The 25,933-nt window shown below is 57.4% G+C and overlaps 1 protein-coding gene and 1 long non-coding RNA gene across 3 annotated transcripts in view; one reads left to right on the top strand and one right to left on the bottom strand.

The window, feature by feature from the left end:
- The window catches only part of MIDEAS (mitotic deacetylase associated SANT domain protein), a 68,961-nt gene extending 43,618 nt beyond the window's left edge, over positions 1-25,343 (top strand). For both annotated transcript variants that reach the window (XM_051826005.3, XM_051826007.3), the window contains exons 2-13: positions 2,555-4,236; positions 5,066-5,365; positions 13,078-13,423; positions 15,163-15,229; positions 15,584-15,726; positions 15,854-15,957; positions 16,446-16,521; positions 17,077-17,165; positions 19,217-19,366; positions 20,517-20,729; positions 21,815-22,011; positions 22,248-25,343. In XM_051826005.3, coding sequence (XP_051681965.3) covers positions 2,755-4,236; positions 5,066-5,365; positions 13,078-13,423; positions 15,163-15,229; positions 15,584-15,726; positions 15,854-15,957; positions 16,446-16,521; positions 17,077-17,165; positions 19,217-19,366; positions 20,517-20,729; positions 21,815-22,011; positions 22,248-22,425 — 3,345 coding nt within the window. In that variant the 5' untranslated portion in view covers positions 2,555-2,754 and the 3' untranslated portion in view covers positions 22,426-25,343. The remainder of the gene's footprint in view (positions 1-2,554; positions 4,237-5,065; positions 5,366-13,077; positions 13,424-15,162; positions 15,230-15,583; positions 15,727-15,853; positions 15,958-16,445; positions 16,522-17,076; positions 17,166-19,216; positions 19,367-20,516; positions 20,730-21,814; positions 22,012-22,247) is intronic.
- On the bottom strand, positions 21,791-23,347 carry LOC138847221 (uncharacterized). The gene is made up of 3 exons (XR_016226597.1): positions 23,248-23,347; positions 22,100-22,253; positions 21,791-21,926 (listed from the first exon to the last, which is right to left on the bottom strand). It is a non-coding gene; the product is annotated as an uncharacterized LOC138847221 (long non-coding RNA).
- Positions 25,344-25,933: the final 590 nt, after the last annotated feature.

The raw sequence follows: 25,933 nt of genomic DNA, 5'->3' as shown, positions 1-25,933 counted from the left end.
ACGGGTGCACTTAAGACGGGCTGGCTCAGATGCACATTATCATTATTGCTACGACTACTTAGCGCCCTACGCCTGGCTGGGCCCCTCTACCCTTCCTCCTGGCTTCCCAGTCATCTCCCGCTCTCCCTGCCCCCTCCAGCCCCAGCCTTTGTTCCCTTGGGGTCCCAGGCCTGAGTGTCCGTGCTCCTGTGCTCTTAGTGTTGGGGGGGGGGGCTGCAGCAGGAAGCCTGGGGTGATTCAGCCTCCCCTGGACCAGGCCCCCTGATTTGTTCTAAGCAAGTCCCAGTCCCAGCTTCAGAGACTCTTGGTGCCTGAGTGGTGGTCCTCCTCGATGTGCAGGGGAGGGTGTGGGAGCCGACAGCTGTGGGTGCACCCCTGTGAGACCTGTTTCCTGCCTCTGTCACCTCCCCTGGGCGGGAGTCCTGTCCTACAGCCTCATCCTGGAGTCCACCCCTGCTTCTCCCAGCTCCTCAGCAGCCACCCCCGAGCCTGGGCCCCTCCACCAGGCACATGCTGGCACCTGCGGCCAGGCCTGCCTGCCCCGTGGGGCCTCCCTAGTTCAGGCCCCAGGCCTCGAGCCCTGAGCCCGGGCTACTGCTCCCCAGGCGCCAGGGCAGGCGCTGGCAAGGTGGGCTGCTCCCCTCCCCTTCCCTCACATGTTCTTCCTTCCTGCCTGGGCTCCCCCTGCAGAGGCCAGCTTCTAGACCGGCGCTTAGAGAGGTGGAGCCACACAGTCCCACTCCGCAGCTTCTAGGCGCCCAGGGTGCTGATGTCTGGGGGCTGGCTTTTAGTCTCTGCCCAGAATTCCCTGCTGCCAGGAAAAGCCTATTTAAAACAAGAGGAAGGGGCTCGCCCTCCTGACCCAGTCCTCTCCCACCTACGGGGTGGCTCCGGTGTTCCTCCTGCCTCTGCGCCCCCCTCGTCCCCTCCCCCGCCATTTTCCATTAGGAACCACGCAGGGGGTGCACGCTGGAGGATTTTTCTGGCTCCGTACAGGGCCGGGAAGCTGAGGAAGGAAACCGAGGAGGAAGTTCCTCCCCTTCTGGGTGCTGGGTGAAAGTGAAAGACAGGGAGGGGGCCGCAGGTGAGTCACGCGGACCGGGCGGGCTCCTGGCGCGCCGGGCTGCGGAAGCGTGCGGAGAGCGATAGCCAGGGGCGGGGCGCGCCGGGCTCCGGGGCGGGGTCGGGGCTGGCGGGAGTCACGCTCCTGCCGGCCCAGCCCCTGCCCTCTGCTGGCTCCCTGGGAACTGCTGGGGCCGCTGACGGGGACGCGGAGCCTGCACGGCCCTGGTCCCGGGACCTGCAGGTGTGTTCTGCAGCGCTGCCTGAGCTGTCCGCCCTTGACCACCCCTCCCTGCCCCAGGGACCCAGGACAACCCTTGCTTGGGAAGAGGTGGGCCACGTAGCCCCCTCCTACCCACCGCACTCCCAAGGGCTTCCTAGGGAGAAAACCGAACACCACCACCACCTATGTGAAGAAAGAAAAAGTCTTTCCACGCTAGCAACTATGTAAGTTGTGAAATACAGGTCTGGGTTCTGTCTGTTCTCAGTAGGATAAACAGAGCAACCTTTTGAAAAAAAAAAATCAAAACAGAGACAGCATTGCAGTCTAGATATATCAAGGAGAACCCTTTGGCACTTAAGTCCTAGTGCACTGTCCCCTCCACACCCCCGCCCTCCTCCCCTGCGGGAACAATTCTGTGCTTGGGAACCCCTCCTCAGTGGGGGGCTTTCTGGCAGGGAGGGGGCAGCAGGTAGCTGCTGACCAGCTCTGGCCTGGATCCTGCCTCCGGCCAGCCAGGGCTGCAAAACAGGTTCTGTGCTAGTTTGGGAAGGACGGGCAGGCAGAGCCCCACCCAGCAGCTCTTCCCAGGGGTGGGGCTAGGACCGCAGACACCCTTCTGGGGCCTCACCTGCATGCCTCAAGAGTGAAGGCCTGTGAGGCTGGCCTGGGCCCTGGGCTCTGCAAGGGCTCGCTTGGCGGTGGGGGTGGGGGTGGGGGTGTGGGAATGACCCCTCTCTTCCCACTTCCTGTGTCTGAGATATGCTCTGGGTGTCAGAGAGACATTGGCCAGGTCTGGATCTTTCCGGCTCTGGTGGAGAGCTACTGTGTGGACGGATGTACAAGCAGGGCCAGGCCTTGCTGCCTAGAGGGCTGGCGCCTGGCTCCAGAGGAGAAAGGAGCCCAGTAGGGTCTTTGCTGCCCCCTCTCCCAGCTTGGTTGGAAGGGCTTGGGCTGGCTGTCAGCTCCACTTGCATGGGCCTTTTGTGCAGTGCACAAGTCGCACAACCTGATGCACTAGTCCTGGAGCTAACCAGGTGGCGGGGTGAGAGGCGAGTCACGGAGCACCTAGGGAGGGGCTAGAGTTCTGCTGCCTTGCTGGCCACACCCCCCACGCTCCTGCTTCTGCCTCACCAGTGCTGCGCGCTGTGGCCCTGGACTCATTCTTTGACTGCGTGGGAGGCCTCAGAGAGAGCCCCCTGTCACACTTGGGGTAACATCAAGGTTGCCAGGAGGCTGTAGCTGACGCTGTTGCTACTCTTCCCTCTGCAGGCTCCTGGACCCCACGAGCAGCATGAACCGGGAAGAGTAGAGCAGCCCAGAGCCTTGGAAGAGGAAGAAAGCTCCCCCCACAGCAGCCTCGGCCTCTGCCTCTGCCTCCCTGCTCTGGGCCAGGCTTCCCTCAGCAGCTGGCCCTGGGGCATGGGCAGTTGGTGAGGCAGCTCTCCCTGCCGGGCTCCGTTGTCCACATCATGAACCTCCAGGCCCAGCCCAAGGCTCAGAACAAACGGAAGCGGTGCCTCTTTGGGGACCAGGGAGCGGCTCCCAAGGAGCAGCCGCCCCCACTGCAGGCTCCACAGCCGGCCCTCCGGGGCAAAGAGGAGCCGCAGTACGGCGGGGGGCTGGGTGCGGGGCTTGAGGGGCCCGCAGCCGCCTCCACCACCTCTCAGCCTGTGGAACTGCCCCCCGCCAACAGCCTGGCCCTGCTGAACTCCGTGGTGTACGGGCCTGAGCGGACCACGGCAGCCATGCTGTCCCAGCAGGTGGGCTCGGTGAAGTGGCCCAACTCCGTGATGGCTCCCGGGCGGGGCCCGGAGCGCGGCAGTAGCGGTGGCGGCGGAGGCGGCGGCGGCGTCAGTGATAGCGGCTGGCAGCAGCAGCCCGGCCAGCCTCCGCCGCACTCCACGTGGAACCGGCTCTCCCTCTACGGCGGACCCAAGGGGAGCCCTCACCCTGGCGTGGGGGTCTCCGCCTACTATAACCACCCCGAGGCCCTGAAGCGGGAGAAAGGGGGCGGCCCGCAGCTGGACCGCTACGGCAACGCAGTGCGGCCCATGGTGCCGCCCAAGGTGCAGCTGGAGGTGGGGCGGCCCCAGGCGCCGCTGAACTCTTTCCACGCAGCCAAGAAACCCCCAAACCAGACGCTGCCCCTGCAGCCCTTCCAGCTGGCGTTCGGCCACCAGGTGAACCGCCAGGTCTTCCGGCAGGGCCCGCCGCCGCCCAACCCCGCCACCGCCGCTGCGGCCGCCGCCGCCGCCTTCCCCCCACAGAAGCCGCCGGCGCCGCCTCAGGCAGCTCTGCCACAGATGCCGCTGTTCGAGAATTTCTACCCGATGCAGCAGCCGCCCGCGCAGCAGCCCCAGGACTTCGGCCTGCAGGCCGCCGGGCCGCTGGGGCAGCCCCACCTGGCGCACCACAGCATGGCCCCCTACGCCTTCCCCCCAAATCCTGACATGAACCCCGAACTGCGCAAGGCCCTCCTGCCGGAGTCAGCCTCGCAGCCTGTGCTACCTCAGCCCCAGGTCGCCTTCCCCCGCCGCTCCCGCCGCCTCTCCAAGGAGGGCATCCTGCCTCCCACCGCCCTGGACGGGGCTGGCACCCAGCCCGGGCAGGAGCCCGCCAGCAGCCTGTTCCTCCATCACTGGCCCCTGCAGCCGCCGCCCGCCGGCCCCCTGGGGCAGCCCCACCCCGAAGCTCTGGGCTTCCCTCTGGAGCTGAGGGAGTCACAGCTGCTGTCTGACGGGGAGAGACTGGCACCCAACGGCCGCGAGCGGGAGGCTCCCGTCATGAGCTCGGAGGAGAGCATGCGGGCGGTGGGCACAGGGGACTGCGGGCAGGTGCTGCGGGGCGGGGTGATCCAGAGCACGCGGCGGCGGCGCCGTGCGTCCCAGGAGGCCAATTTGCTGACCCTGGCCCAGAAGGCGGTGGAGCTGGCCTCGCTGCAGAGTGCAAAGGTGAGCGTGGCCTGGGGTGCTGGCCAGGCTGGGCAGGGGGCAGGGCAGCGTGAGGGCTACGGAAGCCTAGGGTGAACGAACCTTGCATACTTCAGGGTGCGTGTGTGCAGGGAAGGGAAGCTGGGACTGACACAGGAAGGGCTGGTGGCTAGCAGCGTGCAGCCCACCACCGTGGGGTCACCGTCCCCTTCTCTTGGGACCTGGCCAGCGGGAGGCTGGAAGCTGGGGCCATTTCCAGACCCAGTTTGCTGACAGCCATAGGCTGGTTGTTGCACAGTGACTCAGAGGGTCAGAACATGAGGAACTGCCATTCAAAATCAGTTAATTTTGTTGTGTAGATGGGATGCAATAAAATAGATTTTTTAAAAAGATTTCTTTATTTATTTGAAAGGTAGAATTACAGAGAGGCAGAGAGAGAGACAGCCTCCATCCACTGGTTCACTCCCCAGATGGCTGCAACGGCTGGGCTGATCTGAAGCCAGGAGCTTCTTCCGGGTCTCCCACCTGTGTGCAGGGGCCCAAGGACTTGGGCCATCTTGGGCACCCATTTGGGGGGAATGAACCAGGGGATGGAAGATCTCTCTGTGTCTATTTCTGTAGCTCTCCCTTTCAAATAAATAATTTTTTTAAATGTCTCAGCAAAAAAAAAAAAAAAAAATCAGGAAACCTGTGTTGATATGAATGATGGTCTTTGAGTTTTGTTCCCCCATGGGCAGCTGGCAGGAGCAGTGGGTACCCCGAGCACCCTGGATTGAACAGGGGTGGGGTCCTAGAGCAGCAAACCAGGCCTTCCCTGCTGAACTCACTCCTCTTTCCCCCTCTCTTCCAGGATGCCAGTGGTGCGGAGGAAAAGCGGAAAAGTGTGTTGGCCTCCACCACCAAGTGTGGCGTGGAGTTTTCTGAGCCTGCCTTGGCCGCCAAGCGGGCACGAGACGAGAGCGGGATGGTTCCTCTCATCATTCCGGTGTCCGTGCCTGTGCGGACCGTGGACCCCACCGAGGTGGCCCAGGCTGGCGGTGTGGACGAGGACGGGAAGGGTGCTGAGCAGAACCCCGCGGAGCACAAGCCATCGGTCATTGTCACCCGCCGCCGGTCCACCCGGATCCCTGGGACAGAGACCACAGCTCAGGTATGAGAGGAGGTGCAGAGGCGTCCGCCCCCTGTGGTGGCCTTGGGCCCCGTGGGAGGGTTCCAAGGAGGTGGCAGAGAGAGTGTTTTTATTTTCCAAATCAAACCTCTGGATGCATGTACAAATGGGACAAGACGGTTGTACACTTGGAATTGAGACTGGGGACATGGAGGCGGTGTGAATCACAGTTCAGGTTAGCAGATTTTCGCTGGGCCCCTCATGTGGTGGAGGCCATATGCTGGGTGCAGAACGCAGAGATGTTTGCTTGTTCTGCCAGTACTGAGCTGTCTGTCCTGAAATTGACCGCGGAGATTGAGATTTTGTCTATTTCTTTCCTTCCCCATCCCTACTTGTTCTATAGATTATTAGGGCAAGTACTGGTTTGTAGCTGGATTAGACACTCGGTCATTGTTTGTTTTGTCTGCAGTAATGCTTTTGCCTTCTAAAGTCTAGTGTGGTGCAGTGGGTTAAGGCACCGCTTGCAAAGCCCACGTTCTATATTGGAGTGCATGGTTAGAGTCTCGGCTGCTCCACTTCCAATCCAGCTTCCTGCTAATGCATCCTGTGAGGCAGCAGGTGGATGGCTCAAGTGTTTGAGCCCCTGCATCCATGTGGGAGACCTGCATGGAATTCCAGACTCCTGGCTTCAGCCTGGCCCAACCCTGGCTGTTGCAGGGACTTGAGTGAACCAGCGGATGGAAGACCTGTCTCTGTCACTCTGCCTTTCAAATAGATGAAAATAAACATTTAAACAGTAAAGTCTAATTTGAAAGCTAAAGTCTATTTAGCTTTCTTTTGGTTAGTGCCTGTAGGGAGTATATCTATCCTTTTACCCTCTTTGTGTATCCTTAATATATCTTTTTTTTTTTTAATTTTTTGACAGGCAGAGTGGACAGTGAGAGAGAGAGAGAGAGAGAGAGAGAGAAAGGTCTTCCTTTTGCCGTTGGTTCACCCTCCAATGGCCGCCGTGGCCAGCGCACCACGCTGATCCAAAGGCAGGAGCCAGGTGCTTCTCCTGGTCTCCCATGGGGTGCAGGGCCCAAGCACTTGGGCCATCCTCCACTGCACTCCCTGGCCACAGCAGAGAGCTGGCCTGGAAGAGGGGCAACCGGGACAGAATCCGGTGCCCCGACCGGGACTAGAACCCGGTGTGCCGGCGCCGCAAGGCAGAGGATTAGCCTATTGAGCCGCGGCGCCGGCCAATATATCTTTTCAAGTGGCTTATAATTGGGATTTGTTCTTTTCCAGTCTAGCAACGTTTGTCTTTTAATTAGAGTATTGATATGGGTTACATATTTTCTGAGTGTCTGTTTACTTAAGTTGATTAACAAAAATCATATATGTTTACTGTGTGCAACATGATGTTTTGATACATGATGGGTCTTCCAAAAAGTTAATGGAAAGTGAGTATTATGAAAAAACTGTGGGAGTAGGTGGTTGGCTTAGCAGTTAAGGTGCCGCATGGGGCCCGAGTGCCTGGGTGTTAGTCCCAGCTCTGCTTTCAGTTCCAGCCTCGTGCTTATGCACACTGGGAGGCAGCAGGTGTACGACTCAAGCAGTTGGGTCCCTGCTGCCCACTGCGAACCCGGAGTGAGTTTCTAGCTCCCAGCTTTGGCCTAGTCCAGCCCCAGCTGGTGTGGGCGTTTGGGGACTGGACCAGCAGACGGCAGATCTCTTACTCTCTGCCTTTCAAATTGAAAAATAAATAAATCATATGAACATTAAAAAAAACCTTGTGGATATAAAAATTTTTGTCCCAAAATAAGATGATCTTTTAAATTTCACTTTTCCATGGACTTTTTGAAGTACCTGCCTATGTCTACATTGGCAAATGGCTACATCAAGCTAATTATATATATTACCTCACATATTAATCACCGTTTTTGTGCCAAGAGCACTTCAGTCTCCTTTGTTAGCAATGTCCAGGGGTATGAAGCACCCTGTGTATAATGTATCTCTAACTGGAACAGTGGATCCACTGGCCAGCGTCTCCCCGGTCCGCAGCCCTCAGCCCTTGGCAACCGCCAGTCATTGTGCTCTCTGCTGCCGAGTTGTCTTTGTAGGTCGCCCTGGTGCAGTTTATGTCCAGGGTCATTACTGCTGTTGGCAGGCTGAGCTTTCTTTCTGTCCCATCCTGCCTTTCCTGTGTTCCTTTCTTCTGTTGTTTGTGTTTTCCTCGGGGTTCATTGGGGTTGCCATGAATTAGTAATTTTATATCTTATTTGTTTCTCTTTTAGTAATTACCCTAGCAGCTCTCTTACTTGGATTTCTGCAGCAGAACAAAGCCCTGGGGGAGGGGATTCGAGTGACTGTTTGCTCAGTTCTCTGAAAGGGGTGCACAGCTAGTACTATTCTAGATGCGTTGGAGAGAAGTGAGGTTATTACATACAGGGAAAGCCTGGACTTTAGGGCTTCGTTCACTAATTGAGAAGATAGCGAGGGATTCAAACATACCTGCGTGGCTTACTGAAATCCCATGTAAGTTAGTTACACAGGGTAGTTACCTTTTCCAGTGCAGTGAGAACAATGCAAAGTTCCCGTAACACCTTTCCTCCACTTTCTGCCAATGCCTCACTTGTAGAATTATTGACGTCATTTTCATTCCCTGCATATTTAACGTCAGCAGGACATTATAGCATTTCTGTTTTATCCAGTTGTTGTTTGTTTTAGATTTATCACTCCCCCATCTTTACCCCTTTTGTTGCTTTCTTTTCTTCTCGTAGTTCCAAGCACTTACATGCTGCTTGAAGAATATTCCTTTAGAGTGGGCTGTGAGGGATGAATTTTGTTAGCCTCTGATTGTCTGAAAATTTTATTTCATCTTTATTTTTGAAAGGTAACTGTGCTGGGTAGGGGATTCTAGGTTGGTTGTTATTTTCTTTTGGTACTTTATTGTTATTTTTAAAAGATTATTTATTTATTTGAAAGACAGAGTTACAGAGAGAGGGAGACAGAGAAAGAAAGATCTCATACACTGTTTCACTCCCCAAAGGGCTTCAACGGCCAGGGCTGGGCCAGGCTGAAGGCAGGAGCTCAGAATTCCATCTGGGTCTCTCACATGGGTGCAGGGGCCCTAGCATTTGGGCCATCTGCTGCTGCTTTTCCCAGCACATTAGCAGGGAGCTGGATCGGAAGTGGAGCAGCCAGGACTCGAACCGGCATCCATATGGGATGCCGGTGTCAAGGCAGTAGCTTTACCTGCTGCGCCACGGTGCCGGCCCTTCTTCTAGTGCATTCTGTTGTCTCAGGCTGCCGTTGTGCTGACAGCACTGAGAAGTCCCTGTCAGCCAAATTATTGTTCCTTAGAATGTAAGGTGTCTTTAATTTTGTCATTTTCCAGATTTGGGTTTTTTTTTTTAATTGTTGTTGGTTTTTGTCTTTGATTTTCAGCAGTTTTGCTGTGTTACAGATAAATGTATTCTTTGTCTTTATCCTGTTTAGAGTTTGTGGTGCTTCTTGAATAATTCTCCATCTTCTGTCTCCTCTGTCTCCGGAACTCCAGCTACGTGACTGTTGGATGTTTCACCATGTCCCCAGTCTTGTCTGTCATGCACTTTCCTATATTTTCCCATGTTTTTTCAGTTCACTAATTTGCTAATAAGTTGTTAAACCCATTCACTGAGTTCATATTTCAGTTGTCTTTTTTTTTCATTCTAGAATTTCCATTGTCTCACTTTCTGGGTTTCTGGTCCTTCCATGAAATTGTCAACTTATTGCATAAATTAAGTATAGTTTTCTTTTTTTCTTTTCTTTTTTTTTTTTTTTTGTTTGTTTTTGACAGGCAGAACTAGACAGTGAGAGAGAGAGACAGAGAGAACAGAGAGAAAGGTCTTTCTTTTTCCGTTGGTTCACCCCCCCAGATGGCCGCCACAGCTGGTGTGCTGCGCTGGTCCAAAGCCAGGAGCCAGGTGCTTCCTCCTGGTCTCCCATGCGGGTGCAGGGCCCAAACACTTGGGCCATCCTCCACTACACTCCTGGGCCACAGTAGAGAGCTGGACTGGAAGAGGGGCAACCGGGACAGAATCCGGCGCCCCAACCAGGACTAGAACCTGGGGTGCAGCGCCGCAGGCAGGGGATCAGCCCAGTGAGCCGTGGCACCGGCCGTATAGTTTTCTTAATGTTTATTACTAATGACTTTTAATGTGAGTCTGTTTCTGTTACCTGTTGTTTCTGGTTTTAAAATAACATCTTGCTTTATTGTGTACCTGGTTATTTTTTTCTTGAGTGGCAGCTGTCATATAAGAAAAATGATTGACAATGTTCTCTTTTGGCACGAAGGGTGTTTTCGTTGCTTCTGACAGGCCACAGAGGGTACTAGCAGTCCTGATCGGCTTTCATTTGTTGAGATGAAGTGGTTGAAGTTGGACCTCACGCCCTGGCAGGACTAGCCTCGTCCTCACCTGCCTTTATTCCGAGACGTGTCTCTTAGGAGTCCCAGTCGGAGCCTGGCGATCCACCCGGCTCTCCGTCCTCGGCTAGCTGTAAACTCCACTGTAGATTCTCTTGGCTCCAGGCATTTGTTCAGAGCTTTGCTCCCAGTGGCCTCTCCCAGTACCTGTGTCCACCCAGGGTGAATGCAGCTCCAAATACTGGACTCGCCTCTTTGGCCTCCTTCTTTGCTCCCCTGGGTCTTAGCTTTTTAATTCTTTTCCCACCTCTTTTCTCTCTGACACCTTCAGAAGTGTGTTTTTCACCCTTAGCCTGGATTTCCAGTTATTCTCAGCTGCAGAGTTGGCCTGCATGCCCGGCCTGTGTTGTGGGGGCCGGGGTGGTGCAGAGGAGGGCACGACCCCAGGCCACTCAGTGCCTCTGTGTTGTTCTCTGGTGGAGAGAAAGCTTGTGCTGGATTCTGGCGGCCTGCGCAGCTTGTCCCAAGAGTCCCAGTGACACAGCTCACTGCCCCCATTCCACGGATGAGGAAGTAGGTCCAGAAAAGGCAAAAGAAACTGGTCACACAGCCAGGCAGAGCAGAGCTGGGCCTGGAATTTGAATCTGCTGAAGGCCTGCCTGTGAGTGCTTTCGCAGCACCTGGCTTCGGGGCACGGTTTTGTTGTTGTTCTTTGCTGATTTATGTATTTAGTTATTTTGCTTTGCATTGTCGGCGTTTTCAATCATGTGTAAGAATGGAGTGTGGTAAGTGAATGCCAGTGTCCCGCCACCACCCAGCTCTCATTGTCAAACTACAGCCCATCTGGTTGCGCCCGGAACCAAGCAGTGTATGAAGCCGTCCCTGATGCTGCAGTTCGCATCTGATAACGCACACAGAGACTCTCTCCTTTTAGCGTAACCGCGATGCTTTCCTCACACCTAAGAACTTACCGTGAAAACCGTCAGCTATTCGGAGTAGTTTACAGCGCCTGTTAGGGAGCGGAAGGCATTGCAGCGATCTGGGTCCTGAGTGGGATTTCTCGTCCGGCGAGTTAGGGGGCCTTCGGCCACACTGCATTTTATCTGCACGGTGCTCCTCGGAGGGCGGGAGCGTGAACAATTCCATTTCATCCTGGTCTGCAGAAGGCAAGAGAGGGCACGAGTGGGTAGACGCCATGGCCTCACAGGGCCTCGGCTGGGGCCTTGGAGGGGAGAGGGCCTCACGGGGCCAGGCCCACTCGATGGCCAGGCCAGCCTCACCTGCTGTGCTGGGTGCCAGGGTGGGGAGCAGGGTGCTGCTCACCCCAAAGGACTGCACTCTCTGCCCTGTTGCGAATATGGCGACGGAGCAGGGAAAGGCCTCTGTTCCCTGCTGCCCTGCTTTCTGTTCCGCACGGAAGCCCCTGTGGCATGCCGGGCAGGAAGGCAGGGGAGCCAGGAGGGCTGGCCTTGGGCTGCACGGATGGGCTGCTGCTGCCGTCGGACTGGGACTCTGAGAGCAAGAGTTGCCTGAGCGGCAGCTGTTGTGGTACAGTAGGGGAAGCTGCCCACATCCCAGGCGGACTGCCTGGGTTGAGTCCCTGCTCCTCCGCGTTCCCGTCCAGCTCCCTGCTCGTCCGTCTGGGAAGGCAGCAGGTGATGGCCCAAGTGTCTGAGTTCCTGCCATCCACATGGAAGATGGGGTGGAATTCCTGGCGCCTGGCTTCTGCCTGACCCAGTGGGCGTTTGGGGAGTGAGCCAGTGGATGGGAGATCCTCTCTCTTTCTTTCTCTCTTTCTCTCTCTGACTTAGAACAAAAGTTCTGTGAGGATAGGGGCTATACTGTTCCATTTTGTGGTCCCGTGCCCAGCTGAGGCCTGGTTCCATCTAATGTAGGGTCCCTGTAGCTACCCTATTAGGTAGGCACTTACTATTCCCATGTTAAAAATGAAGATCACAGGGAGATTAATTTTTAAGACTTATGTTATTGATTTGAAAGGCAGAGTTAGAGAGAGCATATGAGACAGAGAGCGGGAAAGAGCGTTCATCTGCTGGTTCATTCACCCCAATGGCTGGGGCTGGGCCATCGAAAGCCAGAAGCCTGGAACTCCATTCAGGTCTCCTGCTTGGGTGGCAGGGGCCCAAGCACTTGGGCTGTCTTCTGCTGCTTTGCCAGGAGCTTTAACGGGGAGCTGGATCGTAAGCAGAGGGGCCAAGACTCAAACCAGTGCTCTGATATGGGATGCCAGAGTCATAGCCCTAGCTTAACCCACTGCTGCGCCACCACGCTGGCCCCTCCTATATGCTTTAAGTCATCTTTGGATTGCTTACAGTGCCTAAGCCAGTGAGATGCTATGGAAGCAGTTGTTATGGGAATAATGGCAAGGGAAGAAGTCTGTACCTGTTCAACACAGATGCGGGTCCCCCCCCCCCCCCAAGATTTATTTTTATTTATTTGAAAGGCAGAGTTAACGGGAGGGGGAATACAGAGAGAGAGGTCTTCCATCTGCTGGTTCACCCCTCAAATGGCTGTAAAAGCCAAGGCTGGGCCAGGCTGAAATTAGGAGCCTGGGACTCCATCCAGGTTTCCCATGTGGGTGGAAGAGGTGGCAGGGGCCCAAGCACTTGGGCCATCCTCCACTGCTTTCCCAGGCACATTAGCAGGGAGCTGGATTGGAAGTAGAGCAGCCAAGACTCGAACCTGTGCCCATGTGGGATGCCAGCATTGCAGGGCGGGGCTGAACCTGTTATGGGACAATGCTAGCCCCCAGACATGCTTTTTTCTTTTCTTTCTTTCTTTCTTTTTTTTTTTTTTTTTTTTTTGGACAGGTAGAGTTATAGACAGTGAGAGTTGGTTCACTCCCCTAATGGCCCCTATGGCCGGCGCTGCACCAATCTGAAGCCAGGAGCCAGGTGCTTCTTCCTGGTCTCCCATGCAGGTGCAGGGACCCAAGCACTTGGGCCATCCTCCACTGCCTTCTTGGGCCACAGCAGAGAGCTGGACTGGAAGAGGAGCAACTGGGACTAGAACCCGGTGCCCATATAGGATGCCGGCACCGCAGGCGGAGGACTAACCAAGTGAGCCGCGGCACCGGCCCCCAGACATGCTCTTTTAAAAAACTTGGTTTTGGTCTGTGGTTGTTTGAACCCCAAGATATGGAGCCCATGGCCCCGAGGCCATCTGAAGAAAGAAAAAGAAGACTGTGTGACAGAGACTATGTGCGGGCCATTCTTGGGCCCTATCCAGAAAAAGCGTGTTAACCTCTGTCCCAGAGGAGACCCTGAGAAAGGGCTTTGGACCTGGCAGGCAGTCGTTGTCCTGGGCGCGGGGCGCTGAGGCGTCTTTGTTGTGTTTCCCTCTCCAGGCTGAGGACATGAATGCCAAGTTGGAGGGGGAGCCTTCTGTGCGGAAACCAAAGCAGCGGCCGCGCCCTGAGCCCCTGATCATCCCCACCAAGGCGGGCACTTTCATCGCGCCTCCTGTCTACTCCAACATCACCCCGTACCAGAGCCACCTTCGCTCTCCTGTGCGCCTAGCTGACCACCCCTCCGAGCGGAGCTTCGAGCTGCCCCCCTACACCCCACCCCCCATCCTTAGCCCCGTGCGCGAGGGCTCCGGCCTCTACTTCAACGCCATCATCTCCACCAGCAGCGTCCCAGCCCCTCCTCCCATCACGCCAAAGAGTGCCCATCGCACCCTGCTCCGGTCCAGTGAGTGCCCCCCTCCGTGGCTATGGGGGCAGGGGACAGAGAGACAGAGAGGGCCCTGGCAGGGAGGTGACTCAGCTCCTGGGGCTGGAGCACCGCGGGGAAGCGGCTCTTCTGTCTGAACTCTGAGAGGGAGAAGGACGCCGTCCTGGTTCAAGAACTGGGAGTGGGGAGAGGGCGTGGGCGGGCCCAACTGCTTGGATTCAGATCATCCCTGCACGCATGTCCTTTAAGCTCCCAGGGCTTCAGTCTCTTTGCTATTAAAATGGAGACATGAGTTGAAGAAATTGCCAGTAAGTTAACTCTAGTGGGAGCCACAGAGAGCAGCTTCCTGATGCACTGCGCCCCAGCACTGTGTGAGGGGCAGATGCGGTGCACGTGCAAAGCCCTTATACTAACGCCTGGCCATTGCCTTCCTTCCTGGGTCTCTCGCTTGGATGGTCATTATGGCAATACCGGCCCAGCCTGGCTGGTGTATTGCTGACCCACTCTACAAAGGGATCCATTTCTTCTGAAAGAAATGGGAAAATCCTATCCCTTCAAGGGTAGAGAGGATTAAGTGGGAGGCACATGGGCGCCTTCACCCAATTAACTTCCGACTCTGACCTCACCGGTGGTGCAGCTCTCTGGTGCCCCCTGGTGTCCATAGGCAAACCAAGGTCTGGCCCCTCGTGGTTTCCAGGGGAAGCCTCTCTGGCGGGCTGCGGGTGCAGGAGTCCCTGTAGAGAACAGACTGGAGCGCAGAAGAGGCCAGCCTGTCCACGAGTGTTCACCGGACACCCGGGTGTAAAGCCGCCCTGGGTCCTGCGAGGGCTGCAGGGGCGTGTGGGACAGAGCACAGGGTCATCCGGGAGTCGACAGGAAAGCCCCGGAGACAGAGGCAGAGGTTCTGGACAGGGTGGGGTCGGCAGCCTGCGAGTGAGGCTGACGCTGTGCTCCGGAGCCCACAGAGGCTGCAGAGGCTGCAGGCCTGGGACGGGAGGAAGGCATTGCATTCAGGGCGGGTGGGGCTGCAGGCGGGCTTGATTCCCCTGGGGGCGGGGTCTGGCAGCAGGGAGGGCAGGCCAGGCTGAGCCAGTGACTGCCCCAAAGGCGTGTAGGTGGGACTATGCTGCAGAGCCAGGGGCCACGTGGTAAGCAGTGGGCTAGGACCCCAGGGTCCAGCCAGGGGGTGCAGCTGGAAGGGGACCTGTGCTGAACTCTGGGCTCAGGAAGCCAGGGTTTTACCTCCTGTTAGAGAGGGAGTCGGCAAGGGTTTTTGTTGTTGTTTTTGGGAGTGTCTTGATAATGCGGGGCCTTGAAAAGATCTCAGGAGGAATTGAAGCAGACAATTCTAGAGAGAAGATAAAGCAGCGAGCCCCTTCACCACCTTGCTCGTGGGCCGGAAGTTTCAGCCTCTGTCCCGGCGTGCAGTGTGGTGTGGGGCAGGAACACGCGCTGGGAGCAGTGTTGTGACGGGGTAGCGGTGGTAATCATGGCCGGGACTTGTGGACTGCCAGGTTCTGTGCGTTATTTCATTCAGTCCTCACACTAGCCCTTGGTAGGCAGTAATGGCCCCTTTGTGCAGGTGTGAAAACTGAGGCACTCACACCTTTAGTTAAGGGCCTGAGTGGTCCCAGCGGGCTGCAGGGTTGCGGGAGTGTGGACCCTGGGAGTCGTGCCTCCAGGGCAGTCACCCGGGCTGGGGGGTGCTTGGCTGAGGGAGGTGGGAGCCACTCACCAGCCTGCTGTTTGTTCCACAGACAGCGCCGAAGTCACCCCGCCTGTCCTGTCTGTGATGGGGGAGGCCACCCCCGTGAGCATCGAGCCGTAAGTGCAGCCCCGTGCAGCCCTGCCTCTGGGCTGCAGCGTGCATGTGCAGACGGGCCCTGGAGCCACAGGCAGCTCCCCCCCGCCCCCGACACACAGACACTTCTGGGTGGAATTGTGGAAAAACAAAGGGGCCAGCTCAGCCTGAGTTTCTCTCTGGGGAGAGCCGGGGTGGAGGGGAGAGGCGGGGGCCATGTCCGAGAGACCCTTTCCCCATCTGTCAGCCTGGAGTCTCCCCTTCCTAGCCTCGAGCCTTGCCTTTGTGGGGGGCCAGGTGCCATTCCCGAGGGGGGAAGTCAGGTCCCTTGTCCTCCACGGGGATGGCCTCATTGCCTGTGCTTCCCACCCCTGCAGACGGATCAACGTGGGCTCCCGATTCCAAGCAGAAATTCCCTTGATGAGGGACCGCGCCCTGGCAGCTGCCGACCCCCACAAGGCTGACCTGGTGTGGCAGCCCTGGGAGGACCTGGAGAGCAGCCGGGAGAAGCAGAGGCAAGGTGAGGAGGGCCCCGGGAACCAGTGAGTGGAGGTGGGCCGTGTGCGGGTTGGGGGCGGGGGGCAGCCGGCCACGCTGAGCCCTGAGTGTGATTTCCTGTATTCTTGCCCCACGCTCCGTGAATCCAGTGGAAGACCTGCTGACGGCTGCCTGCTCCAGCATCTTCCCCGGTGCCGGCACCAATCAGGAGCTGGCCCTGCACTATCTGCACGAGTCCAGGGGAGACATCCTGGTGAGCTGGAACCCCTGGCAGAGAGAGGGTCCTGTGGGGAGGCGGGCAGTGATCCACGCCCGATGTCCAGGAGCCAGGCCTGCAGCGTGCTGAGCCAAGGCGGGCAGCACGGTCTGACCAAGCAGCACATTGTAGGGGCTCGGCTCCAGGAGCCCCAGTTCCATGCTCCAGAGTCTGCTGTGCAGAGTCCTCCTGTCCACTCCAGTCCGATTCTGGATCAGCGGGCCCCACCCTCAGGTCCAGAGGGTCTTCTCAGCCTCCAGGCTACCACTGTAAGAGGTGCAGCGGCCTGGTTCCTCCGCAGCCCCAGCCCGTGCCATCACCATCCTCCCAGGCCGCTGGACCCTGGGCAGTGAAGGCGGACGCGAGTCAGTGCCCCTGCTGCTACGAGGCCTGAGGACGCCCCTCTGATGTTGCCAGGCCTGGGAAGCCCCACGGAGCGCTGAGACTGCTGCCAGGGCCTGACTGTTCTTCCGCTTCCCCTGCAGGAAACGCTGAATAAGCTGCTACTGAAGAAGCCCCTGCGGCCCCACAACCACCCGCTGGCAACGTATCACTACACAGGTGCGCCTGGAGCCAAGTGCCGCCCTGAGTTGGGGGTGGGGGCAGGCAGCCGAGAGCCGGGTGGGGGGACTGGTACCAGAACCCCGGTAGCCTTCAGGGGACTTCCTGGGAAAGAAGTGGGCAGGGGGGAGCCCATTCAGGCGTGAAGGCCAGGTCACAGATGCTGTCCAAATTGGCTTCAGGCATCTGGAACTTAGGTGGCCCCTGAAGGACATGTCTTTTAAGAGGGACGTTGCCCAAGTTGCCTAATCCTAGCAGCCACTGGCACTGACCCCTGTGAGGGCTGCATTCTCTCTGCACCGGAGCTTCATCTACAGCTCGTGGAATCCACACCACACTCGGTGAGGTGGGCTCTGCTGCCAGTTCCCATTTCCCAAGCGAGGAGAGTGAGGCTCCAAGCGGCCTGGCCAGCGGGTACCCAAAGCAGGACCGGGAGCAGCTCTGGACCCTGGCAGACACCACGCATGGGTGACCTCATGCCTCTCAGCTGCCGAGAGCTGCCCCCGTGCCACGGCTCTGCCGCCTCACTACTCCGGCTCCTGCTTTGCCCCGCAGGCTCCGACCAGTGGAAGATGGCAGAGAGAAAGCTGTTCAACAAGGGCATTGCCATCTACAAGAAGGATTTCTTCCTGGTCCAGAAGCTGGTGAGCTGGGGCTCTGTTTCAGGGGCAAGGGAGGGCTAGGAGCCGCCAGCCAGATTGCGGGGCTCCCTCTGCCAGTGCGCGCCCTGCGGTCACTGACCAAGCCCTCCCGGAAAAGTGTCAGGCCTGTGCCCTAGCAGCCTCAGCGATAACTTCCTAAACCATACCCAAAAGGGGAAAAGAGCAGGCCTTTTCCCCCTATTGGTTCCAAGCTCCCTTCCCCCACGGAGGGTGGTGTGGCCGTGCGGAGGCAGGCAGGCCTGGGTGTCAGACCAGATTTAACAGAGGCAGGAGAAACCAGGAAGGAGGGCTGCCCGCAGAGGGGAGCCATTCCCCAAGAGCCCATGGGCGGGGCGGTCTCCAGCGTGAAGGCTGACCTGGGGGACTTCTGACCACCTCGGGCTCCCCTGCTGGGTCTTGTCTTCCCTCTGGGTCTCTGGGACTGGAGTGCTTTGCTAAGCCAAGGAACTGTCACAGGGTCTGGGCTGTGGGGACAGTGTGCTGTGGGAGCCTGGGCATGCGCTCTTTGCTCTGGGAATTACAGACTGTGTGAGAACAACCCCGGGGGCTGGACTGAGTGCCGGTGACACCTCCTACGAGGGCCTCGTGTGAGGACCACCATTTGCCGTGTGTTGTTAATACTCTGTTCCCCGCCTGGGCAATGTTGCTTGGAAGAACATGGCCATGAAACCCGCTGGGGTACCCCTAATACCTCATGAAAAAAGCAGACCGCTGGGCAGTCAGACAGACAGAACGGGCAGTCCGAATGTCCACAGGTCGGGAGCTCTCAGCCCAGCAGGGGCCTGGTAGTCTGGGAGGTGGGGGGCTGGGAGAGGGGGTGAGCCCCCCAGGCCTGGGAGAGAAGTCCACACAGATGAAAGAAAGGGGAAAGTGAGAGGCCCCCCGAGACCCTCCGGGCTCCCCCAGGGAAGCCCGGGCAAGCAGGAAGCGGAGGGGCTTTAGTAAGACTGGGTCATATGTTTCCCAGGGGCTTTTCCAGGGCCAGCTTGTTAGTTTCTCCCCAGTTCCGCTCTCTCCCACCCCACTCCACCCCACCTTTCTTCCCCTGTCCCAAAGCCTCAGGGCAGTGTGAAATTCACTTGTCAGACCCTGCCCCTGGAGAGGATGAAGGGGGGGTCTGTGGTACAGCTTTAGGGATGGCTTTGAATGTGGATGACACCCACACTTTTTTTTTAAGGTTTTATTTTATTTATTTGAAAGGCAGAGTTACAGAGAGGGAGAGACAGAGAGAGAGGTCTTCCATCTGCTGGTTCACTCCCCAGATGGCTGCAATGGCTGGAGCTGGGCTGATCTGAAGCCAGGAGCCAGGAGCTTCTTCCAGGTCTCCCACGTGGGTGCAGGGGCCCAAGGACTTGGGCCATCTTCCACTGCTTTCCCAGGCCACAGCAGAGAGCTGGATCGGAAAGTGGAGCAGCCGGGACTCGAACTGGCGCCCATATAGGATGCTGGTGCTGCAGGTGGTGGTATTACCTGCTATGCCACAGCACTGACCCCTGCCCACACTTGTTTAAAATTTTTTGTTTGAAGTTCTGGGAAGAGCAGTGCAGTGAAACCCGTCTGCCCCTCAGTTAGAGGTACCCATGGTTAGCAATTGCCACACTTGGCTTTCTCTGTCTCTGCAGAAACATATGTACACATACACTGAAAGTTAGCGCATCATGTCACGTGGCTCAAAAGGTTTCTGCACACGTCTCCTAGAAATGAGGATATTCGCCTGCAAAACTGCAGTGCCCTTGGCACGCCCAGGCTGATACCAGGATGCCCTCGCACGCATCCGCAGTCACAGCTCCCTTGTTGGCCTGGATAGCTCTTTGTACTGATGGCCTTATAAACCGGGCTGGAGCACTGGTTCCTTGTCCTGGTCAGGGTTTTTGCAGAGCAGGCGTTGGAGAGATGCTTGCATTTCCTGGCTTCCCTGGCTTCAGTCTGGGGCCTGAGTTGGAGGGAGACAAGCAGGGGTGGGAAAGGCTGGGTGGTCCCCAGGGAGGTGAGCAGAAGCAGGGGGCTCTGACCTCAGTTTGGCTTCAAACCAGATCCAGACCAAGACGGTGGCCCAGTGCGTGGAGTTCTACTACACCTACAAGAAACAGGTGAAAATCGGCCGCAACGGGGCTCTCACCTTCGGGGATGTGGATACAAGCGACGAGAAGTCTGCGCAGGAGGAGGTGGAAGTGGATCTTAAGGTGATTCCTTTCCCGGCCTTGGCTGCCCAGGGCCTGGCTGGATCTGGGGCCGGGCCCTCTAGCAGTCGGCAGAAGGCAGGAACCCTGACGGTCCCCAGGAGCTGAGGTCCCGGGCCTGGGCCTTTGCGGTCCCCTCTCAGGTGGCACCGTAATCACACGTGGTGCTGACCATGGGAGGATTTCCCACAGTATTTGCAGCTGTACTGCCTTATCATCTCATCCCGACGTCTGCAACTGTGTTCCCAACCTCAGCCTCCCTGGCATGGCCTTTGTGGTTTCTGTTCTGTCTGCACACACCGCGTGGCACCGTTGCCATCTTTGTCATGTCCACACACCAGTCGGGCTATCTTCCCTTACTGTGCTTTAAGCCGGGTCGTTTTTTTTTTTTTACTCACATAAAAGGGAAGTTTTGTATCACGATCGTAATTAGTAGAAGGTCCCGGGCAAGATAATTATATGTGACAACCAGATAAGCAGCACTGAGTTACAGCTAGGTACTGTGTTACCTGCCAGGGCCGTAAGACGGAGGCCTGACCGCTCTTTGTTAGTGATGATCAAATCTGGAGAAGTGTCAAAGACACGTTAATAGCAGCCCGAGACTGTCCTAGACACAGGACCTAGAGGGAATTAGAAAGGGAATGCCGCTCTTTGTTAGTGATGATCAAATCTGGAGAAGTGTCAAAGACACGTTAATAGCAGCCCGAGACTGTCCTAGACACAGGACCTAGAGGGAATTGGAAAGGGAATGATTCTGTGTCCGTGTGTCCGCCTGACGTCATGTCAGGGCCAGGAGTCCACACCTGGGGACGTGCTGCCCCAAGGCCCTGGTTAGCCCCCATTTTGCAGATGGGAAAGGCGTGGGAATACAGAAAGCGTTACAGGGTCAGTTTGGGGTTGGAACTAGAGGCTTGTCCTCAGCTCCCCACATCACGCCACCGAGGTGGCTTATGGGGAGGGACTGGCGTGTTCCCTCCCTGTGCCGGGCTCTGTTTCAAGTGCTCAGCCTCATGCTGGAGACTCCAGGGCTCAAGATTCTGCGGCCCCTGGCAGCCGGGCCCCGGGCGGGCCGTGCCGGGCCGGCAGGGCTGGGTCAGAGCTGGGAGCAGGTGACTGGGCTCCATGCTCACCGCCCTCCTTCTCACCTCCGTAGACATCCCAGAAGTTCCCAAGGGTGCCTCCTCCCAGAAGAGAGTCCCCAGGTGAAGAGAGGCTGGAGCCCAAGAGGGAGCTGAAGGAGCCCGGGAAGGAGGGGGAGGAAGAGGTGCCAGAGATCCAGGACAAGGGGGAACAGGAGGAGGGGCGAGAGCGCAGCCGGCGGGCAGCGGCTGTCAAAGCCACACAGACACTACAGGCCAATGAGTCGGTAAGTGTGACCAGGGACTTCCTCTCGCTGGGCCTGGGACTGCAGCTGGGCCTGGGGGCGTGGGAGGGGGGGCAGAGCAGGAGGTGCCCAGAGCACTTTATGCTGTGTGGGAGGCCCAGGATAGCACAGCTGGCAGGTAGCCTGAGTCTATTACTATTGCTATTACTATTGCTATTGCTATTACTTTCTACACTACACTGCTTTGGCTCTGAGAGTCAGCGGGAAAAGGCCTTCCTTGTGAGTAAGCCCAGCAGGTATGTGATGGGCTGGGGCCGCATGCGTGAGTTGTAGCTCAGATGGGGCTCCCCCTGTAAGAGAGCTTGGTCCCTGATGAAGGGTCTGGAACAGCTGAGACGATGGCGGTGACAAAAATGGGTCCTCACACAAGTTCCCATCCGGTGCCTTCACTTCCATTACCTCAAGGGTTGATCCCCACTCTGCAGCGCTCATACCCCCCGGTCCTTTGATTCCCAGGGGTGCTCTGTGGGCCCACGAGGGGTAGGGCTGGGAAGGGGTCGGGGTGGGGAGCCATTCGCTTCCTCAGAAGCTGTGCCTGCACCTGGCGCTATAGCGGGGTCTACGCCCTCGGTGGGGTCCCCCGACTTTGTGAGCACTTTGCTGGGAGGCTCGGCCCAGGGCACAGCCGCAGTCACTGCTGAGGGAACCTCTGGGGCTCCTCCAACCCCGGTTCCCCGGGCCGCGCCTCCTCCAGGTGTGCACCTGGCGTCCTCGGCTCTCCCACTGTGGTCAGCGGTTCCCACGCTGTGCACTGGCCGGCGCCAGCATCCTGCACACGCGCTCCTGTGTGGCAGCTTGTTTCCCCAGAGACAGTGGGCTCCTCTCAGTGGCCTGAGTCCCATTCATGGCATAGGTGCAGACGCATCCCATGAGTCCCGTGCGCGCCGGGACTGTCCCACCAGCAAGTCCTTGAGCGCCAGCGCTGACCAGGGCGCCGGGCTTCCGAGGGGGCAGGGGGGCTCTGTCACAGGGAGATCGCCCTTTGGGGACCCTGTGTCCCCGGGAGGCCACGGGGAGGGATCTGCCCTCCCCGGAGGACTCAGCTCTCCTTGTTTCCTCCTCTCCAGGCCAACGACATCCTCATTCTCCGGAGCCACGAGTCCAACGCCCCCGGCCCTGCCGGCGCTCAGGCCCCAGAGAAGCCAAGGGAGGGCGCCGGGAAGTCACGGAGGGCACTGCCTTTTTCGGAGAAGAAGAAGAAAACAGAGGCGTTTAATAAGACCCAGAATCAGGAGAACACTTTCCCTTGTAAAAAATGTGGCAGGTGAGGACACAGACCCTACGGGGACGGCGCAGGGTGGGAGCGGCAGGGGCGGGGGAGGCGGGGGGGGGGCCCGGAGCGTCCGCCTTGCCTTCTGATTGGCTCCTCGCGTTTCTAGGGCGGTGACGTCACCGGGCAGCTTGCGGGAGGTGGGTGGTGGGTGCCCGCGCGTGCGCAGTGGGTCTCCCGGCGGTGGCGCCCGGCTCTGACTGGAGGCCCTCCGTTCCGGGCGGCCGCAGGGTGTTCTACAAGGTGAAGAGCCGCAGCGCGCACATGAAGAGCCACGCGGAGCAGGAGAAGAAGGCGGCGGCGCTGAGGCAGAAGGAGAAGGAGGCCGCGGCGGCCGCCGCCGCTGCCGCCGCCGCCCCGCACCAGCCGGCGCTGCGCGAGGAGAGCGGCGCGGGGGAGAAGGGCTGAGCCGCAGCCGGGCCCTCGAGGGGGAGTGCAGAGAGAGCCCCGTGGACCTGCCTCTGCCAAACCAATAAGACAGTGAAATAAACGGCTCTTTTATTTATAAAGGCCCAGGAGCAGTGTTAAGGGCTGCAGGATCCAGTTCTCTTCGCATCCGGTCTGTCGGGGCCGGCTCCCGCCGCTTCCCTCCGGCGCCTGCCGGAGCCGCCGTGGCCGCCAAGCACAAGTCCACCCGCTGCAGCGTTGTTCCCCCCCCCCCCCGGAGGCTGCCGGCGGCCGGCCCTGTTCTGTCCCCGCCGGGGCCCAGGCCCGCGGCCTCCCGGAGGCTGCCCCCCACCCCCGGCCGGGGACTGTCCCCTGGCTGCTCGCCTGGCCGGCTCTGTGCCTGTTCCAGGGAAGGGAGCTGCGGGGCAGGGCCTGAGCTGGGGATAACCCCCCCCCCCCCATTTGCCAAACACGGCCCCGGAGGCCGCCTCGGAGCTTAGCCTCGAACTGCTCCTCGGTGCCAGCTCCCTGCTCGCCTCTGCCCTGCCCTCAGCAGCTGCCGCCTGATGCCCCCGCCCCATGCCATCCGCAGCCCTGCACGCTGGCGATCTCTGGATCCTTCTCTGGGAGGGGGAGGTCTCCTAACTAGATTGGACAGGAGCCTTCATTCCTTGACTCGTGTCATTTGGGAGCTATTTATTTATTCTTTAATATTTAATTTCTAACATCCTCTCAGGGACCAGGGGCCTCCTGCTTTCAGAGGCCCACGTGCATTTAGCCAAAAACGAGGCACCTTGGCACCCCCAGCCCACCCTACCCCCCCCCCCCCCCCAGTTCCCGGACCTTGTTGCTGGGGGAAGCTCTCGCCAATAGGGTTGACGGTAGCACTGAGAGACAGCGGGAAGCTGGGTGTCAGGCACACGGAGACTAGCAGGGGCGGGGGATCCCAGGCAGTTCTTACTGCTGCCTCCAGGGAGTTGGCAGGCGGCCAGGATTCCGGTTGTGTTGATCAGGCCTGGATTCTGGCTTCCATATTCGGCAGGGAATCGCTCAACTGAAAGGGCCAGAGTGTTCTGGAAGCCCCTGTACTTGCCAGTCCCATGGAAGAGCTGTTGTGTTTCAGATCTTGTTACTCAACTTGAGTTGCACAAGAAATTCTAAGTGAATGCGTCTGGAACAGGTCAGCATGTCAGGAAGGAGCCGAGAAGTCTTCATTCTGCTGCTCCCCGGGAGCTGGGCTGAAAGGTATCTGTGGTAACTGGGAGCGGAAAGGGAGTTGTATTTTTAAACTATGCACTCTTAGGTATTTTTCAGCGTTCATTTATGCATTAATGTGGTTCTGCAGGATCCCAGCTATGGGAGAGACCAGTTTCTTTTCCTCCCAGCCTCCCCCATCACCTTCAGAGGAGAAGCTCTAGGTCCCAAGACAGCGAACACGTGGTGTGCCCTGCAGACACAGGAGGGTAGCAACTTCAGGCTCTCTTCTAAATCCTTGTGTAATATGAGTGCCTTCACAGCTTAGCCCCAAAGTGCTGCTTAGGTTGCCCGAGGTTTTTTCTATTTAAACCCTATTTGGTTTCAGGCCCCTTTATGGACATGTGGTAACAGAAGCCTCCTCCAGTCACCTGGGACCCTTCTGCTCAGTGGTAGCATTCAGGACTTGGATATCTTTTTAAATAAGAAAGTGATTCTACCCTAAGCTCACAGAGACCAGACCAGGTGAACGTAGCCGGGGACCTGACTGTGAATCCCGACAGACACCGGATTTGAGGGGCTGATGCTCCAGGATGCATTTGTTCCTCAGATGCGGTGGGGAAGGAAGCTGTTTCGGGGGCAGATGCGACCTGCCAGTAGCGTAGGTGCAGCCATAGAGGCTGGCAGAGGCGATCCTTAACGGTGCTTTCTTCTCCCTGGGAACACCCTAGGCTTGTCTTCTGTTGCTTTCCCTCCTATTCCGAGCTCTTTGCTGTAAGAAGTTAGACGAGAGACACCTCTAGCTTTGTAATCTCCCCACGCCGCCTCCCCATATCCATCTCCCAGTGTCCACCTGCCGTCAGCCACCGGCGTGACACTGCCCTAGTGCCTGTGTTCTGGACCGTCTCTGAGGTCTCTCTCCCATCCGAGGAGACGGTGACATCGCTCTGTCCTCCATGCCTTCGGCAGCGCCCCTCACCGCTGAGGCACACACTCGCCCCTCTGCCGCCGCACCTCCGCCCAGGCACGGAGGCTCGTGCTGCTCACGGCCAAAGGAACTGCCCATACTTAACTGCCTCAGTGACCTGATCTCTCATGTGCCAGATGCCTAGATGAAGAAGGAACACAACACATCCCGAAGCCTCGGCTGTTTAGCACCCTCTCCACGGGGGCCCGCTTTTCTGGACAGTATTTATTACTAGACTGGCAAGCCTGACTCCTTTAGGTTTACAGGAAGTGTGCATATTTTTATAAAACAAGTGTCCTCCCCCCCCCCCATTTTGCTGTGTTACTGTTTGCCTCTAACGATTTGCAGCTGTTTCTGTTTCACCTTTTACTCATTTGTCTCCAAGTTGAAGGCCTTGTAGGAGGGGACAGCCTTGACAGTCTGTAATTATTGTACAAATATTTTAATAGCATATAAAGAAGTATATTCCTTTTATTTTGAAACAGATGATCAGACACTGCCTTTTGTGTGTTTGCTGCCTGTGGCAACCTTTTTTAAAAAAGACTGTTACATATGAAAATGGTGTACATATATATAAATATATAAATATTACCTCTTTGGCTGTACAGTTGTGATAGAGCAGATGGAAGATTTTATTTTTTGTGTGCTTTTTATATAAAAATTAATACACTAAAGAGAATCTTGCTGATGTGATTGTAATGTACCTATGTAACTTATTTACTTTTGAATGTTCTTCTGTATCTTTAAACCTTTCATTAAATAAGGTTTTAAAAATTCAGAGTTGGATGCTGTGTTCTTTTGGGGGATTTTCATCCTCTGAGATTGACCGAAGCGGCCCTTGCTCTGGCTTGAAGAGTACCCGAGGCAGGGATTACAGAATACTGGTGCGTTGCCAGCTGTAGGTAGGTAGGTGGCCGGCCTTTTGACTAAGTGTTAGATAAGAGGAAGTGGCCGGCGCCGCGGCTCACTAGGCTAATCCTCCGCCTAGCGGCGCCGGCACACCGGGTTCTAGTCCCGGTTGGGGCGCCGGATTCTGTCCCGGTTGCCCCTCTTCCAGGCCAGCTCTCTGCTGTGGCCAGGGAGTGCAGTGGAGGATGGCCCAGGTGCTTGGGCCCTGCACCCCATGGGAGACCAGGAAAAGCACCTGGCTCCTGGCTCCTGCCATCGGATCAGCGCGGTGCGCCGGCCGCAGCGCACCGGCCATTGGAGGGTGAACCAACGGCAAAGGAAGACCTTTCTCTCTGTCTCTCTCTCTCACTGTCCACTCTGCCTGTCAAAAAAAAAAAAAAAAAAAAAATTAGAAAAAAAAAAAGATAAGAGGAAGTGTCCAGTCTGTGTGTCACACAAGTGGGATACTTGGGAGCCTTC

The sequence above is a fragment of the Oryctolagus cuniculus genome, chromosome 20 (genome assembly GCF_051225735.1).
Source record: "Oryctolagus cuniculus isolate XC-2025 breed Fujian yellow rabbit chromosome 20, ASM5122573v1, whole genome shotgun sequence".
NCBI lineage: Eukaryota > Metazoa > Chordata > Mammalia > Lagomorpha > Leporidae > Oryctolagus > Oryctolagus cuniculus.
The sequence above is the reverse complement of the archived record's forward strand: the minus strand, read 5'-3'. Positions and strand labels throughout refer to the sequence as shown.